Here is a 19,283-nt window from a genome sequence, read left to right as displayed (position 1 = left end):
TTCTTCCAGAAATTCCTCTAGATTTGCTGTGCCCTCCAATAATGCACTCTCTGCCAAGACCTTTTCCACCATAGATTCTCCCTCCACCGACATACCATCTGATAATTTCTCTCCTAGGCATGCTGCAACCTCAACCTATAGCATCAAATGCACAACTCTCATCTAAGTTTATACACTTCGTGCTGAGGTGTTTTTTGTTTGTTTGGTTTTTTGGGTTTTTTTTTTTATTTTTACTAAGCTGGATGTTTTCTCCACCCATGCATCTCTTCTAATGTTCTTCTTTGGGCTGGGTGCTCACTTGACCCATGGATTTCTCATCAAGGCCTCCCATAGACTGACTCCTTCCTCCAAATGTGCATCTCCTGCTGAATTTTCCCCTAAGCTATATAATATTTCTACTCATACATTTCTTGCAGTATCTTTCCCAAGGCTGGAGAATTCCTCAAACTATGCACTTCCTGCTATGTCCCTCTTCGACTAGCTCTAACCATGCATAATTACCAATACCTCCTTTAGGCTAGCTGTGCCATCTACCTATGGACTTCCCAACGAGTTTACACCTAGTCTGGATGTTTCCTCTACCCACACACCTACTGTTGAGTTCTGCCCATCTCAAGTGCATAAAACTCTAGTCAACTTTTAAATTTTACATTCCCAAATTAAATTCTCTATGAAAAATGATATAAAGAATAAAGCTTTCACAGTATCTTTGGCATCTATAACACTCTTTGTGGTTTTCCATGGAATTCCTGGAATGTCACAAAGATTTGTTCTTTCACTTTATGGATAGCACTGTGTTAAAATAATTAGGTTTGTTTATTGTTATTATTGATGAGCTGTTAAATTAAAACCTGTCATCTCCAGATAATTTTTTCAGTTTACTCTGATGCTTCCCAAAGGCTCTGCCACCAGATAAAAACCAGAGTTCTTGTCTTTGACGACAAAAGACAATTTCACAGCTTTGAGGAAAAAGGCAGTACCCACAGTACTAGTACTTCGAAGAGCAGTCTCTTTGATACAGACTTCAGCTAACAGAAACTTCTGATGACACATAATCACCTTTAAGACCATGACAGTGAACAGAGGCAGTTCTCAAAAACACCTCAGTTGAGAAGCAGTTTCATACAATCAGTCTTTTTAATCCTAGCTTATCCAGCCTTCACCAAATAAAACAGAAATGAAGGTAATTGAAATAAGTTATTTAGATGCTTTGCTGGATATCCAATAGACCCTAACATCTTAGTATTGAAGACTAGTTTCTGTTTTCTAGAAGAAAACATTAATTTTTTTCTCAAGGCCCATTTCTCAGGATAGAGTAGAGGAAAGAGCAAAACAATAGGTAAGGAAGGCTGGGCTCTTGCCCCCACTATGCTATACATACTTGTCATGTGACTGAGTGAGCTAATTAACATCTCTGAACCTTGGTGTCCACATCTGTAAAAATGGATACTAGTAATGTCTATGTAGGATTAGCAAACATGTTGTCCAGGTTAGGCATGTGGGCTGGCAGTATGTAATCTGTGCATTCGGGAAATAGTGTATTTGATATTTTCTTTTACTTGAATCCTATTTTGGGGCTCCAAAGACCTTTTGTAAAGAATCTTGCCATCTCCCTCAGAACACATGTGCAATATCTGTCACATACAAGGACCAGGAGACCTGGGCCTTCAAAATGCTTCTGTTGCAAAGGATGTTCTCTTTGGGAGGCCAGTCTGGTAACCAGGCCTTGTGTTCATGCCAAGACCAAGCCACCATTAACCTCCAAGTCCCCTGCCCCCAGGCTCAACTCTGGTGCTCATCTTTCCTCACACATGATGTTTCCTGCAGTCTTGACACAAGTTTGACCCCGGCCTGCCCTGACACTGCTTGTGATCACTGGACAAGTTGGAAGCCACAGTCACTCCAGCCTCTGCCCTTGCCCACTCAGGAGTTAGTTTTCCCAATCCCAATAGGGCACTGGCCACCAATGCTGTCCTGTCCACAGGGCACAGGCCAGAGGGACTACTTCCTCACCTTTCCCTCCTGACTGTTAGAAATGCACAAAAGGCCTAAACATGGGTGAGCTCATGCCTTACCAATGGCAGCGATTCTCTCTTCCTTCCTGTCTTCCCTGAGTGTAGGATACCTTGCACATGTGGAAGGGAGATCTGGCAGGGTGCCACATTAGCCTGATGCTATGCTGGCTGTGGCCCCCATGTTTCCTGTGAAACCCACAAGCACAGCTGAACACAATTCTTAAAGGGATGGTGGTCACTCCTGCTGACTCTCCCATGCCCCTTGACTCTGCAGAGAGCTTGAAACAGGGGCTAATCCAAGGTCAACCTTCAAACTCCACCTCAGACATGAAACAGAGTCTGAAGGAGCCCAGAAGCCCGGGTCCTTACAGGGTCACAGTGACCGTTAGTGTTGATGACTGCATAAACTGTAAGGTGACCACCTGACTACACAGAAGGACTCACCCGCCACAGGCCACCCACCTACTATGGCTTCTCCTGCCTTGAGTGAAGTCCTCAGATGTGCATTCCAGTGAAGTATCCAGGACATTATGTCTAGTTCTACAATAAGCCACAGCCATAAGCAACATCAGCAGCTTTTAAACACCAGACAGCTACTTAGCCAATATGTCAAGATCTGAGGAAAATGATCAGTTTGCTGCCATTACTCATCCTAGAGGCACTCTCTTCTGACTGGAGGACACTGGACTAGCAGAAACACATAACCTGAAAACAAAGATGTTTCACTTTGGCAAGGGGAGGGGGTGCTGCTGTCACCATGATGTGATCAGCTGAAGGAGACTCCCTACCTGCAGATGCTGGAGAGACGCCTGCTTGCTTCTCAAATGCACAGAAGAGAAAGTGACGATCTGGGCTAAGGCTGGGAATGCTCTATAGTTCTCCATAAGGAATCACCCAGTGGTGGGGTGGGCATCTTCACAATGAGTTGCCTGGGAATATGAGGTTCAGTGGAAATCATGTGGCAAGAAAGGCTTCTGGGATTCAGACAAGCATATCTCCCAAATGGCCCTGAGGACAACCCCAGCACAATCTCTATGTAAATCCCCTGTCCCATGAAGTTCATGCCAGCCAGTGTGCCCTCTTTCCATCCACCCCTGTGGCCACCGCCCTCTGACTTCAGACCTTTGCTATCCTGAATAAAGCCTCCCGCACCTCAGTCAGAGTCTGCAGCTCCACCTCAGGCCCCAGCATCAGGCTGGGAATTCAACAAGCCTCAGAGGCCCCCAGCCAACTCCCTGGCCTCACAAGGCCTTCCTGTTCAGAGACAATGAGGAAGTCTCAGTGTCTACCCAAGCCAGTTCCTCCCCACAGGGCCAGTGCCCTCACCGTCACCATTGGAAACTGCCCCCTCTAAATCACTGATTCAAACACTCCCCACACAGGACACCCCTTCCCCCACTTCAGCTCTCTAGGGATAGTTTCTCCTAAATGTCTCACAGACACCTCCAACCCAAAGTGACAGAAACTGAGAGGAGTCAGGAGCACTGTCATGCATTTATACAGTTTAATAGCTTGGGCAGATGGAAGCAACCTGGGGTCTTTCATCTATGGGAATTTTAGCAGCTGGAAGAGGTTGCTGATGAAGTCCTGCACAGCTCTGAAACTCAGGAATCCTCCCTTCTTCTTCTTCTTCTCCTTCTCCTCCTCCTTCTCCTTCTCCTCCTTCTTCTCCTCCTCCTCCTTTTTCTCCTCTTCCTCCTCCTCCATTCTCTCATCCTCCTCCTCCTCCTCCTTCTCCTCCTCCTCCTCCTCCTCCTTTTTCTCCTCTTCCTCCTCCTCCATTCTCTCGTCCTCCTCCTCCTCCTCCTCCTCAGGTTGGGGCATTTCTTCTTCCTGAGAGTGGATGTCATCTTCCTCCTCCAAGATCCATCTTAGCTGCTCATTCTTTTGCAGTGCTCTCTTCAGGTGTTCTGGGGTGATGCACACCCTGTGGCTGTTCTGGGCCTCCTTGCCTGCCTGTTCCAGGATGTTGGCTGTCAGGTACTTGAGAACAGCAGCCAGGAAAACAGGTGTGGTTGAGCTCAGGTGCCGGGCATACTGACCTTCTCGCAGGCAGCGTTCCATGTGGCTAACAGGAAACTGCAGCTCCGCTCTTCTGGAACGGGAAGGGCACTGTCTTCTAGGCTTACAGGAGCTGCGACTGTGTTTGTTTCCAGCCATGATGTTTGCTGGGTTTTGCCCCGGTTGTCACAGCTTGATTTTTCTGCTGGCCTGAGTCTCTCAAGGTGCCAGTGCTTACTGCAGCCCACTATACCCCTGTGCTCCAGCCCCTCACTGGTCATCAGTTGCCTTAGTGACAACCTCCACTTTGTGATGTCATTGGTGTCCACTGGGCCGTGATCAGGCCTCAGCCTAGAAATGCCCATGAGAGGAATCTGGTCACCCTAGTAACTGGAACTTCTTTTTAAGGGAATGCTAACTATCTACTTGATTTTAACATTCTAGAAAAAATGTGTGTTTCAATGAAAACCTTTTCCTTGTTCATAGGATACAACTCCATGTAATCTATCTGATTCTAGTCCTGCATTGTCTTTGAGCTCTTTTACATCCGTTTGTAAGTTGTAGGTCACTGAGAGACATGCACAACTTAGAGACCTCAACGGTAGGTTCAGTCTCCCCCGACCAATACACACTACACTAACCAGTTTTGCCTCCACTGACATATTCGATTCACTATTCCTGATCAGTATGCATGTTTCTGTTCTTTGGATTCTCCATTATACTGGTTATAATATCTGCCAATTTCCATATGTGATAAATATTTTAACGTGCTCACATTTGTGTGAGTGTCATGATTTTACACTCTTGATAATTATCTTTACCTGTTTTGTAGGACACACTGATATGTCCAATTGATTTACCTACTAGAACCATGTAAACTTTGATGACAGAAGCGCACTACACACATGCAAGTTTGAAGCCCAGCATGTGTTGTATTGACTCTCCTATGTGAATCTAATTCACCAATAGTACTTTGTTGACTCTGTTTTTATAATTTGTGTTTTCCTCTATGCTAATTTAGTGTTTTGCTTTTGGTTCATTTTTGTTTTGTTTTGTTTTTGGTTTATTTTACAGCCAATAAGTTTTTCCCATTGTTGAAAACCATGGTTGGGAATTGAGTTTTTGGCTTTGTATTTACTTTACTTTTTAATTAAGTTCACATAACATAAAATTTATCAATTTAACCATTTGAAGTGTACAATTCAGTGTCCATTACTACACTACATTCACAATTTTCATCCCTATCAGATTTCAGACTGTTAAGCGGTCACTCCTATTCCCATCTCCCCACAAGCCCCTGGCAAAAATTAATCTACTTTCTATCTTTACGGATTTGCTTATTGTAGGCATTTTATGTAAATGGGACAACACAATATGTGGCCTTTTGAAATTTAGCTTCTTTCATTTACTATAATGTTTCAAGGTTCATTCACATTATAGTGTGTATCAGTACTTTATTCATTTTTATGACTATAAAATAGACCATTATATGCATAAATCACATTTTTTAATCAATTCATTAGTTGATGGGCATTAGGGTTGTTTCTGCCTTTTGGGTATTATAAATAATGCTGCTATAAGCATTTGTGTGCAAGTTTTTGTATGAACGTGTATCTTTGATTGTCTTGTGTATATACCTAAAAGTGCATTTGCTTGGGCATGTGGTGAGAATTGGTTTTATGATCTGACCATTTGGATATTTTCTAAATAGATTGATAGTTTGTAGAGATCTGTTCTTTTTTGGGTGAGAGAAAACAGAGTCTGTTGCGTCAATTGTTCTCTGTCTATTTTTCAGCTCAAACCAATGAAGAATTTCATGCTCCTTGGGAAGGAAACAACTACTGGATATCTGTACCAGGGATTTTTACTGTTTCTGTGTTTACTCTTGAATCATGGCTGAAATTTGTAAAATTGAAATTAAATGCTCTATTTCTCTATTTCTGCATGTCTACATGTCTATAATTTGGTAACACCTTCGGTTATGATTGTGTGAGGATGTAAGGTTTTCTTACCTCCACATGGTATTAATATATTAGATTATGAATTCTTTAAAATTAAAGGCTGAAACTTCCAGCTTTGCATCTCCTTCTGAATCATCCTCGAGGCTTATTGCATCTGATATTCATGCACTTCCTGCAGGGTCCTCCCTAACAATGGCTATTTTCTGCACTAAGACCCCTTCTTCTTACTCCTCCCTCAGTCTGGATGCAACTGCTTCCCATGCATGTCTTGTCAGTTTATCCTCTAGAAGAATGCTATACCACTCCTGCTGAGTTTTCTTTGAAAGGATTCTCCCTCCACTTATTCACTTCCTGCTATATTCTCTCCTAGGCTGACTGTATGCTCCGACTATGAACTACTTGCCACATTCTCCCTTGGGCCTGTATAACCACCTACTAATGAACTTTCTATGAAGCCCTCTTCTAACCTGAATGCTTCCTCTTCTGTATCTCCTGCTAGGTCCTTTTCAAGGATTGATTCTCCTTTCTACTATGCACTTACTGAGGGGCTGACCCCTAGGCTAGGTCCACCGTACATCATGCAACATCAGCCATGCATCCCAAACCATGCCTATCCTCCCATGCTCCCTCCAACAATACATCTCCCACCAGATTTTACCTTACAATGGATGCACCCTCATCTATTAATATATCTCACCTACTTCTCCCCAAGGAGAGAAAGTCTCTAAAACTCTGCATTTTGCTGTGTCCTCTGCTAGGCTGGTGGCACTTTTCACCAACGAACCTCTTGCTGAGTCCTCTCCTAGGTGGAATGCTCCTTCCACCCATACATTGCCCGCTGAGTCTTACCCTAGACTGGATGTTTTCTCCACTTATGGATTTATTGCAATGCTCTCACCTCTGTTCTGTGCTCCCTCCATTCACATATTTTTTGCCTAGTATTTTTCCCAGGCAGGATGAACACTCCAAAAGGCAGTTCCTGCTAGGCCCTTCACTAGACTGGCTACATTCCACTGATGTACTTTCTGCCAGGTCCTTCCTAAGTTGGCTGCACCCATAGAGCTCTGACTGTGTCCAACTCTAAGATAGATGCTCATTTGATCTATGCACTTCCTGGTGACTGCTTCTCAAGACTGTACATCCATAAATATCCTTTAGTGTCACTCCTAAGCTAGATGTCCCCTGCACATATGTGCCTTCTGCCCTGTACTTAAATCTGGCTGCAACCTTGAGTCAGGCATTTCCTGCTGGGTCCTACCCTATAATGGCTGCTCCATTACCCATGAGCTTATAGCCATATCTGTCCGTATACTCACTGAATACTCCATCCATGCAACTCCTGCCAAGACTACCCCTAGGGTGGATGCTTCCTCCAGCCATGTCCTTATTCCCATATCCTTTTTTAGGGCTACATGTTTCTTCCACCTATGTACCTCTCTTTGGCTAGTTTCACTCTCCAACCATACACCACCTGAAACTTTTTCCCCCTAGATTGAGTGTATTCTCCACCCTTGCACTGTCTGCTGAATCCTATCTTATTCTTGCTGCACCCTGCATATATAAACCCACAGATTCCCCATCTTGGTTGGATGCCTCCTTTACCATGTACTTATAGCCAATTCTCCTGGCTGTCTTCTCCATGTTTGCAGATCCTTTTGATTCCACTCATAATAAGGCTTCATCCTCTACATATATAATACCTGCTCGGTCCCTGTATGGAATTGTTCCTTCCTATATGCATGCAATTTTTACCAATTCTACCTTAGGATGAATGCTACCTCTTCCCATGAACCCTCTGCTCCCTCCTCTGACTCACATGCTGCTGGTTTAGAAACTGGAATACTTCCCACAAACCTTTAACTTCCTGCTATGTCCACCATTAGACTGCATGCTCCCTCCACTAATGCATCTCCTGCCTAATCTTCCCTAGGCTTTCTGATCCCTCTATACCTGAACCTACCGGTGATTGTCTCACTTGTACTCATGCACTTCTTGGTGGTTCTCACTGCATATTTTATGTAGGCACTTTCTGCAGGTTTTCCCCTAAGCTTACTTCCCTTTCCTATACTGCAACTGCTGCCATTTCCTCCATTAGCCTGGATTCTCTAACTACCAATGAACTGCCCACCTGATCCTACTAGTGACTGGATATTTTCTCCACCCATGCATTTTTGCAACTACCTCCTTTTTTGCTGGATGTTCCCTCTTCCCAATGTATACCAAAATGTGTCTGAAACAGGTCTCAATCAATTTAGAGGTTTATTTTTCCAAGATTGAGGACACACCCAGGAAAAAGAGACAAAAGTCACAGTAAAATCTGTGGTCCACACTTTTTCCAAAGAGGGTTTTGAATATTTCAATATTTAAAGGGGAAATAGGGAGTAGCAGAGAAAGAATAGTCAATTATGCATTCGTCTAGTGTTCTTTATATCTGCATTCTAGATAATGTAAACAGAGTTGAGGAAGAAGTCAAATATGCATTTCTGTTAAGGTGGGTAGAGGGATGATTTCTGGTCTTGTCTTTGTCTCATACATGTGAAGATAAGCTGTTAATTCACATTGTTAGGGTGAAATTAAACACAACTCTATTTTAGGTGGTAAAGATTTTGGAGCCTGCAAGGAATTTCCTTGTAAGAAATTTGTGAGAGAAGTCACCTGGGGAGATACGTGGCCTTCTTTCTTTGCTGCTATCTGTTTAGGAACAAAAGGAAGTTAGATTTTTGCATGACTCAGTTCCCAAGCTTAACTTTTCCCTTGATATAGTGAGTTTGAGTTCCTGAGGTATTATTTTCTTTTCACACCATGCACTTCCAACCATGCCAGCCCCTCGGTTGTTTGCACCCTCCACGTGTATATCATCTTCTAACACCTCCCCTAATATGGCTGCAGCCTGCATATACACACCCTGGCATGTTTTTAGACTGACTGAACCCTCCGCTCATAAACTTCTGGTCTTCCCTCTGGCTGGATGTTTCCTCCACCCATTATCTGACCACTCTGTCCTACCATAGACTGTATGTTCCTCTTTTGCACCTCTTGCTGAGACCTCACTTAATCTGGAAGCTTCCTCTCACCTTGAACCTCCTGGTGGATTTTACCTTCCAACCACACACATCCTACCCGGCTTTATGATAGCTTGGCTATACTTTTCACCCATGCACTTCCTGACATAACCTTCCCTGTGCTGCTGAGACCTCACCCATGCACCTTCTGCTGGTACTTCCCTAAGCTGGCTGCATTTTACACCCACATCCTTTCATATATTGGATGACCTAGCCACCATTCACTTCTTGATGATCTTCCCTGAGGCTGGTTGCATTTTGCACACAGACAGCTATGGAAATGTCCTGCCCTAGGCTGGCTACTCTGTGCAATAATGCCCCTCCTCCTGATTCCTACCATAAGTTTGATGCCTTTGCCACCCATGGACATTTTCCCATGTCCTCCCTTAAGCTGGTTTCAACCTCTTTTAATGAATCTTCTTGCAAATCCTCCCCTAATCTGAATGCCTCCCACCTATGCACTTACTACTGGAATCTCCTTTGGTGACTCTCCCTTTCATTCATGAAAGTCATCCTAATCCTTCCCTAGGCATGAAGCTCTTGACACCTATGCATTGTCTTCCAAGTTGTCCCCTAGGCTGCCTTCATGCCTAATCTCCTGCCATATCCTCCCAAGACTTGCTGCACCCATAACTCATGCACTACCAGCCACGTCCCACATATTCTGACTGCCCCCTCAGACCATTTGCCTTCATCAGTGTTGTGGGAAGTCAGGGACCCCGAATGGAGGGACCAGCTGAAGCCATGGCAGAAGAACATGAATTGTGAAGATTTCATGGACATTTATTAATTCCCCAAATTAATACTTTTATAATTTCTTATGCCTGTCTTTACTGCAATCTCTGAACATAAATTGTGAAGATCTCATGGACACTTATCACTTCCCCAATCAATACCCTTGTGATTTCCTATGCCTGTCTTTACTTTAATCTCTTAATCCCGTCATCTTCCTAAGATGAAGAGGATGTATGTCACCTCAAGACCCTGTGATGATTGCATTAACTGCACAAATTGTTTGTAGAGCATGTGTGCTTGAACAATATGAAATCTGCGCACCTTGAAAAAAGAACAGGATAACAGCAATGTTCAGGGAACAAGAGAGATAACCTTACACTCTGACCGCCGGTGAGCCGGGTGGAACAGAGCCATATTTCTCTTCCTTCAAAAGCAAATGGGAGAAATATCACTGAATTCTTTTTCTCAGCAAGGAACATCCCTGAAAAAGAGAATGCATCCCTGAGGGTAGGCCTCTAAAATGGCCGCTTCAGGGGCGGCTGTCTTTTATGGTCGAAGCTGTAGGGATGAAATAAGCCCCAGTCTCCCGTAGAGCTCCCAGGCTTATTAGGACGAGGAAATTCCTGCCTAATAAATTTTGGTCAGACCGGTTGTCTGCTCTCAAACCCTGTTTCCTGATAAGATGTTATCAATGACAATGCATGCGCAAAACTTCATTAGCAATTATAATTTCACCCCGGTCCTGTGGTCCTGTGATCTCACCCTGCCTCCATTTACCTTGTGATATCTTATTACCTTGTGAAGCATGTGATCTCTGTGACTCACACCCTGTTCCTACACTCCCTCCCCTTTTGAAAATTGCTAATAAAAACTTGCTGGTTTTAAGGCTCAGGGGGCATCACGGAACCTGCCGACATGTGATGTCTCCCCTGGACACCCAGCTTTAAAATTTCTCTCTTTTGTACTCTGTCCCTTTATTTCTCAGACTGGCCAACATTTAAGGAAAATAGAAAAGAACCTATGTAAAATATCGGGGGCGAATTTCACCCAATATCTGGCTGAATGTCCCCCGATACATCAGAATACTCATCTAGCTTAGATCTTTTCTACACCCATTTACCTCCCTCTATGTCCTCCATTATGCTAGCTGCATGCTTCACTTCTATACTTCCCGTGGCCTTCCCTCTGCTGAATATAACCTCCACTTCCACATGTACTGCCTGGTCTTCTACCAGGTTAGTTTATCCCTCCACCCATGAACTACATTCTGGTCTACCATTTGGTTAGATGTTTCTTTCACCCATGAATCATGAACTTGTTTCTGTGATAGGCTGAATGTTCCTTCTTCCCTAGTGCCCATTGCCAAGATCTCACTTAGCCTGGATGTTCACTAGTCCCGTGCACCTCCTGCTAGTGTCTGACACAGGCTGGCTGCAACATCCAATGATGCATATCCTACTTGGTCCTACCATAGCCTGGCTGCACCTTCAACTCATGCACCTCCTGGTTATTAACCCATGCATCTGCGACTGTTATTTCTCTAGACTGGCTGCATTTAACATCCGCTCACTGCTATCATATCCTTTCATATGTGCAATGACCTATCCACTGTTCATTTCTTCCTGATTTTCCTATAAGTGGACTGTGTCTTCCACCCTGGAACCTCCTGTTCTGTCCTCTGGTGGGCTGGCTGTACCTTTCACTAATGCATCTCCTCCCAAATCCTTTTCTAGATCTGATGGCCTCTCCGACCATAAACATTCTGCCATGTCTTACTTTAAGCCAAGCTTCCAACCCGTGGCCTAAGGGCCACATGCGGCCCAGGACGGTTTTGAATGAGGCCCAACACAAATTTGTAAACTTTCTTACAATATTGTAATTTCTTTTGTGAATTTTTAAAGATCATCAGCTATTATTAGCATTAGTGCATTTTATGTGTGCTCCAAGACAATTCTACTTCTTTCAATGTGGCCCAAAAGATTAAAGTCTAAGCTGATGGTTTTCCCCACAAATGCATCACCTCCCTAATCCTCCCCCATACTGAATTCTCCCTCCACCCATACACTCCCTGCCAAATTATCCCCTTGAATGGTTGCCCTCTCTATTCATGAATGTTTTCCCTGTTCTTCCCTAGGCTTGAAGCTCCTTACAACTATGTACTTTCTGCCTGGTCTTTCATTAAGCTGACTTCCCCCTCACCCAAGCACATCTTTCCAAATTTTACACAAATCTAGTTTCACCTTGAACCCATGTACCACCTTCCATGTCCTTCCCTTTTTAGATTGTATCCTCTGGCCTGCATTATCTGCAGAATACTCTTATAGCCTGGATACTCCTTCTACCTGAGCAGCTCCTGCCATGTACATCCTAGGTGAGGTAAAATTATATAAATATATAAAATATATAAATATAAAAAATATATAAATATATAACAAATATAAAATAAATATAAAAATATATAATTATAAATATATGTAAAATTACTTTTATAATTATAATTATATATAATGATATATATAATTTTACCTCACCTAGGATGCACCCTTCACCTATATAATTTTTATTTTATTATAAATTGGTAATTGATAATTTTATATATTTATGGGGTGCAAAGTGATGTTATAATTTATAAATATAATGTGAAATAATGAAATCAAGCTTTAAACGTATCTATCACCTGAAATACTTATTTTTTTGTGATAAGAATATTTGAAATTTACTATTTAACAATTTTAAAATATTCAAGAGGCTATTATTAACTATATACACCATGCTGGGCAATAGATCTCAAAAAAAGGTACCCTTGTTAACTTAGACTTTACACCTGTTGACCATCATCTCCTCAATTTCCACAATTTCCAACCTCTGCAACCACCATTCTTCACTCTGCTTCTACGAATTTAATTGTTTTAGAGTCCACATTTGAGTGAGAATATGCTATATTTGTCATTCTGTTCCTGGTTTATTTTACTTAGCATGCTGTTCTCTAATTCCATCCATGTTGTTTCAAATACTAGAATTTCCTTCTAGTTTAAGGCTGAAGAGCATTTCATTGTGTATGTGTACCGTCATATGCCACATAACGGTGTTTTGGTCAATGGTGGACCACAAACATGGCAGTGGTTGCGTAAAATCATAATGGAGCTGAAAAATTTCTATTGCCTAGTGATGTTGTGGTGGCCCTCATAACATTGTAGTGCAACGTTACCTTTTCTATATATAGATATGTTTAGATACACAAATACTTATCATTGTATTACAATTACCTACAATATTCTGTATAGTAACATGCTGTACAGGTATGTAGCCTAGGAGAAATAGGCTACACCATATAGCCTGGGTGTGTAGCAGGCTATACCATCTAGGTCTGTGTAAGTATGCTCTATGATATGGTCGCATAACAACAAAATCACCTAACAACACATTTCTCAGAATTTACCACTATCATTCAGTGACACATGTGTGCACCATATTTTCCCTATCCATTCATCTGTTGATAGACACTTAAGTTGCTTCCATAATTTGACTGTTTTGAATAGGGCTGCAGTAAACATGGGAGTTTAGATATCTCTTTGACAAACTGATTTCAAATCATTTGGGTTAATATCAAGAAGTAGGATTGTTGGGTCATATTGTAATTCAATTTTTAGCTTTGATTTAAGAACCTCCATATGATTTTTCCATAATGACTGTACTAATTGACATTCCTACTTAGTGTTCAAGTGTTTCCTTTATTCCACATCCTCGCCAACACTTGCTACCCTTCATCATTTTGATAATAACCATTCTGATAGATATGAGACATATATCATTGTGGTTTTAATTTTAATTTCCCTAATGATCAGTGATTCTGAGCATTTTTAAATATATCTGTTGGTTATTTATATGTCTTCTTTTAAGAAATGTCTGTTCAGGTTCTTTCCCCATTTTTTAATTTTTTTTTTGCTACAAAGTTGTTTGTGTTTCTTATACATTTTGAATATTAACCCCTTATCAAATGTATGGTTTCAAATATTTTCTCCCATTTTGTTGGGAGATAAATTTTTATTAATTGTATTCTGTGCTGCACAGAACTATTTTAGTTTGATGTATTACCATTTGTCTATTTTTGCTTTTGTTGTCTGCACATTTGGGGTAAAATCCAAAAAATCATTGTCCAGATCAATGTCATGTAGTGTTTCTGTTTTGTTTTCTTCTAGTTGTTTCACAGTGTCTGATCTCACATTTGAATCTTTAATCAATATTGAGTTAATTTGGGGGCATGTTGTGATATAAGGGTCCAATTTCATTCTTCTACCCATGAACTTCCTATCAGACCATAGTTAGACTGGCTGCGCTGTCTACTTACGCATCTCTTGCTAATTCCTTCTGTAGGTAGAGTGCTTTCCCCACTCATGTTCTTCTTGATGCCTGCTGCCATAAGCTTGATGTTCCTTCCACTCATGCACTTCCCATTGAAAGGTACATTAGACCAAATGTGCCTTCTACATGAGAACCTCCTGCAATGTCTTACTCTAGGCTGTATTCATCCTCCAACACATCATCTTTTGTGAAGTCCTTTACAGGATGATTGAATCTTACATTGATGCCACTCCCTTATCCCTCCCCTAGGATGGCTGCATTCTGCATGCATGTACCAAAGCCTTCCATGGTCTGGGTCCTATCACCACCCATGCAACACCTGCCATTTCTTCCTCTAAGCTTACTGCACCTTCTGTCTATGCACATGCTGCCAAAACATCCCCTAAGATGGATACTACCTATACCCATGCACTTCCTGCAGGATTCTCCTGTAAGTTAACTGTGACCTCCATTCATGCACATCTTCCTAGTTCTCCTCTAGACTGGAAGTTCCATGACCCATGCATTTCCTGACCAGTCATCCCCAAAGCTAGTTTCACGTTGAACCAAGCACCTCCTTCAAGGTCCTTCCTGACAAGGAGGATCAAACATTGGGCTTCGCATAGTTTAGTCTGGCTTGACTAAAACAAGTAGGCCTCAAACTTTACATGAACTTACCACACTGTAATTTGTTTGCTCCATCTCAGACAGACCCACCTCTCATGTTCTTCAAAACAAGCAGTATTCCTTGCCTAGACTTTTATGTTATTGCAAGGTTTGACACAGTTTACTGAGTTTCAATAACTTCTCCAGAGATTTTACCACTGCCTTCCCCTTTTTACAGCTACCTATACCATGATATCTGCATATAACAGCTTTTTTTGTTCACCCCTTTCTCAGATGTTTCTGCCTTAGACTTTCAGAATGTTTTCATTGTAATATCCTCCCTTAATAAAGTCTTTCGAAACTAATATCTGGGATAGCTTTTTAAAAATCTCTTACCATATGTTGACATTACTCAGAGTGTTGACTGACCCTTGGACCTTACTGTTTTTACTCAGGTATTGATACCGTCTTCAAGGACCCTTTGTGTCTTTTTCTGGCTAGGTAAATCAGGATTCATGGTGGTGAATGGTAACTCCTTATCCCATGCTCAGATATTTGTGTTTTAGCTGAGGAAGCAGTTGACTTTATTTTTCTCTTATTTAAGTACTCTTCTGTTTTTCTGTATTCCACTTCCGTGTTTCTGAGTGGGGTTTATGACCCTGACTCTATCTTGAAAAAATCATGCGTTTGTTTAATATCCCATTGCTTTTCTTAGGGGGATTAATGTCCCTGAGTCTCTCCTTGGAAATTATACCTTGGGTTTAAATGCCTTTAGGCCTGACAGGTGATCATTTCATTATCCTGAGAAACCTTTAAACTAACGGATATCCCTTAGACTCTTCCCACACAGGGCTCATACACTGTCACTAGTGTTCTAATTCCACCTAATTTCTTCCAAAATACTACAGTTTTTCTAAAGACAACATTGACTTTGAACCACCACTTTGGGGATCTTGGGGTATTGCTAAACTTGTTCACTTGCTAGGGGATACTGAGTCCTGCATATCCAATATCTCATCCAAGCAATGGTCTGCTTATCTCGTCTAGTATGAAGAGGCAGAAAAACTTATTTCCCACAAAATCTTTCAGAAGCCATTACTTTTATCAAAAGTCATCTCCCTTACCCAAAGCCTTCTAAGACTATCCCTTTCTATCACACCCTCCACATTTACTCTCCCCTTTTATTAACTACATTTGACCTAACCTTTAGTTCTCTTTAATCCTTTCTTTTGTCCTCCTTAAATATTCCTACCTCCACCACCTTTGCCAATCTTTGCTCCCTCATCCCATTGAGGGCTCTCAGGGAACTCAAGGACTCCAAGAACAACCAATTGAGACTATATTATTTTTAAATCATGGTATTCTTTTGAATGTATTGACATTGTTAAATATTCTCTGGATCCCTGGAAAAATTGAGAGTAATTTTCCAATTAGTTAAGACTATTCCTTGGGGCTTTGTCACCAGGGCTTTTAAAATCTACTGGTCAATCTCCTTGTGGGTATGGGAGATGCTGGCCTTTGGTTTGAAAGGGCTAGATGAGTCATCATAAATGATGACATTCAAATAAATTTAAAAATAGCATAACTTCTTTACAAAAAGCCAAGAAATTTGATGGCAATGTTTTTGATTCTATCCACTTGACTTTCACTTCCAAATTTGGTCACAAATATAAACAACAAGACAAATTTATCTCCAACTTTAAACATAAATTTAAAAAATAATCTAGAAGGATTTTTCTGGTCTCATCATTTACCATATAAGTTCCAGCTTTGTTAATAGTCTTAAATCTCTAACAGAAATCAGACAAAAGCATTACATAAACTGGCACAGATACCCTCTTTGAGATTCATGCTCTGACTCAATATCATAAGGTTGCCATACCTGAAAAATCGAAATCAACTCAACGTAATCTCAGGGTTTATCAATTTAAACAACCAGAAGGAAAGGGCTCTAATACATCTATCCCAGTTTCTTTCTGAAGCTCACTGTCAATAAAGACATTTTAAATATTTTTTGAAAATGATCAGTAGATTAGAGATTCTTCAGCCTTAAAGTGAAAGGGGAAACAAGAGATTAGATTTTTTTCCCCAAAGATATCTCTCTGAAGGAAAAAGCCCTGTATGTCCACAGATACCCTTATACAGAGGGTGAAATTATACTTTATTGTAATGGGCACACAATCACATTCTTAGTGCACACACAGACTCCTTAGTCCATCATAAATGTCTCACTCTTTCCTATTACCCTTCCTTGAGTACACCCTTCCTTGAGTAAGGTTTATGTGGCAGGATTACACAACTTGTTAAACAAGTTGCCACTCTTCCAACCACTAGACAAGTCACTCAGGTGTCTGTACTTACAACCCTGCTTTCTCCTTTGCTCAAATACACCAGTAATCCTCTTGCAGAGAGACTTTATGGAATATTCACATAAACTGTTTCACTGAAAGTCTCACTTTAGAAATCCTCTATTTTTTCCTAATACACCTTTGCCCTTTCTCAACTTTTACAGACTATCCTGCTTTCTTTTTAACCCTTAAGGATTCTAACATCCTCTAATAATTCAAAATAACTAAAATGCTTTCTTATAGCCCTGAAGCCCTTAGGAGCTCTAGACCCACTTATAATAGACAAATATTGGAAGCAGAATCCTCAAACATTAGAACTGTCACTTCCCACTCCCAAGACTGCTACAATACTTCTTAAATTCAGGGGCCACATTTGGATTTCAGCCCATCAACCAGGAACTCACAGTCAGTGGACTACTCATACCAACTTCTACATTCCAAAACACTCCTATGCTCCCTGTAAAAAACAGAAAAGGATATACGTTATTCCAAGATTTATAGAAATTCTACAGGTTTATTAAACCTCAATTCCCTTTGATTCCCAGCCCTATCACTATCTTAGCAAACAAACCCCTGGACAAAACTCATTGTTTGGTAATAGACCTATGCTCTCCATTTGTCATTATCTTCCTCCATTCTGACTCTCAGTATATGTTTACTTTTACTGACAAAAATCAACAGTACACTTGGAGGGGTGGTTCCAAGATGGCCGAATAGGAACAGCTCCAGTCTACAGCTCCCAGGGTGAGTGACGCAGAAGACGGGTGATTTCTGCATTTCCAACTGAGGTACCAGGTTCATCTCACTGGGGCTTGTTGGACAGTGGGTGCAGTGCACCGAGCATGAGCCGAAGCAGGGCAAGGCATCGCCTCACCTGGGAAGCACAAGGGGTCAGGGAATCCCCTTTCATAGCCAAGCAAAGCTGTGACAGATGGCACCTGGAAAATCAGGTCACTCCCACCCTAATACTGCACTTTTCCAATGGTCTTAGCAAATGGCACACCAAGAGATTATATCCCGTGCCTGGCTCAGAGGGTCCCATGCCAATGGAACCTCACTCATTGCTAGCACAGCAGTCTGAGATCGAACTGCAAGGTGGCAGTGAGGCTGGGGGAGGGGCGCCCGCCATTGCCAAGGCTTGAGTAGGTAAACAAAGTGGCCGGGAAGCTCAAACTGGGTGGAGCCCACCACAGCTCAAGGAGTCCGGCCTGGCTCTGTAGACTCCACCACTGGGGACAGGGCATAGCCAAACAAAAGGCAGCAGAAACCTCTGCAGACTTAAATGTCCCTGTCTGACAGCTTTGAAGAGAGTAGTGGTTCTCCCCGCACAGTGTTTGAGATCTGATAACGGACAGACTGCCTCCTCCAGTGGGTCCCTGGCCCCCGAGTAGCCTAACTGGGAGGCACCCCCTAGTAGGGGCAGACTGACACCTCACACGGCCGGGTACACCTCTGAGATGAAACCTCCAGAGGAACGATCAGACAGCAACATTTGCTGTTCAGCAATATTTGCTGTTCTGCAGTCTTTGCTGCTGATACCCAGGCAAACAGGGTCTGGAGTGGACCTCCAGCAAACTCCAACAGACCTGCAGCTGAGGGTCCTGACTGTTAGAAGGAAAACTAACAAACAGAAAGGACATCCACACCAAAACCCCATCTGTATGTCACCATCATCAAAGACCAAAGGTAGATAAAACCACAAATATGGGGAAAAAACAGAGCAGAAAAACTGAAAATTCTAAAAATCAGAGTGTCTCTCCTCCTCCAAAGGAACACAGCTCCTCACCAGCAATGAACAAAGCTGGACGGAGAATGACTTTGATGAGTTGAGAGAAGAAGGCTTCAGATGATCAAAATTCTCTGAACTAAAGGAGGAAGTTCGAATACATGGCAAAGAAGTTAAAAACACTGAAAAAAGATTAGACAAATGGCTAACTAGAATAACCAATACAGAGAAGTCCTTAAAGGATCTGATGGAGCTGAAAACCATGGCACGAGAACTACGTGACAAATGCACAAGCTTCAGTAGCCGATTCGATCAACTGGAAGAAAGGGTATCAGTGACTGAAGATCAAATGAATGAAATGAAGCAAGAAGAGAAGTTTAGAGAAAAAAAGAATGAAAAGAAACAAACAAAACCTCCAAGAAATATGGGACTATGTGAAAAGACCAAATCTACGTCTGATTGGTGTACCTGAAAGTGACGGGGAGAAT

At 41.9% G+C, this 19,283-nt stretch overlaps 2 protein-coding genes across 2 annotated transcripts in view; one reads left to right on the top strand and one right to left on the bottom strand.

The window, feature by feature from the left end:
• Nucleotides 1–19,283, top strand: part of LOC107971164 (collagen alpha-1(XXIII) chain) — a 273,306-nt gene that overhangs the window by 227,131 nt on the left and 26,892 nt on the right. The window lies entirely within an intron of this gene.
• Nucleotides 3,498–4,299, bottom strand: H2AL1Q (H2A.L variant histone 1Q). Its single transcript, XM_016942689.2, has one exon. The coding sequence runs from the start codon at nucleotides 4,173–4,175 to the stop codon at nucleotides 3,561–3,563; it is 615 nt and encodes a 204-aa protein (XP_016798178.2). The 5' UTR covers nucleotides 4,176–4,299; the 3' UTR covers nucleotides 3,498–3,560.

Source organism: Pan troglodytes, chromosome X, assembly GCF_028858775.2.
Source record: "Pan troglodytes isolate AG18354 chromosome X, NHGRI_mPanTro3-v2.0_pri, whole genome shotgun sequence".
Classification (NCBI taxonomy): Eukaryota; Metazoa; Chordata; class Mammalia; order Primates; family Hominidae; genus Pan; species Pan troglodytes.
The sequence above is the reverse complement of the archived record's forward strand: the minus strand, read 5'-3'. Positions and strand labels throughout refer to the sequence as shown.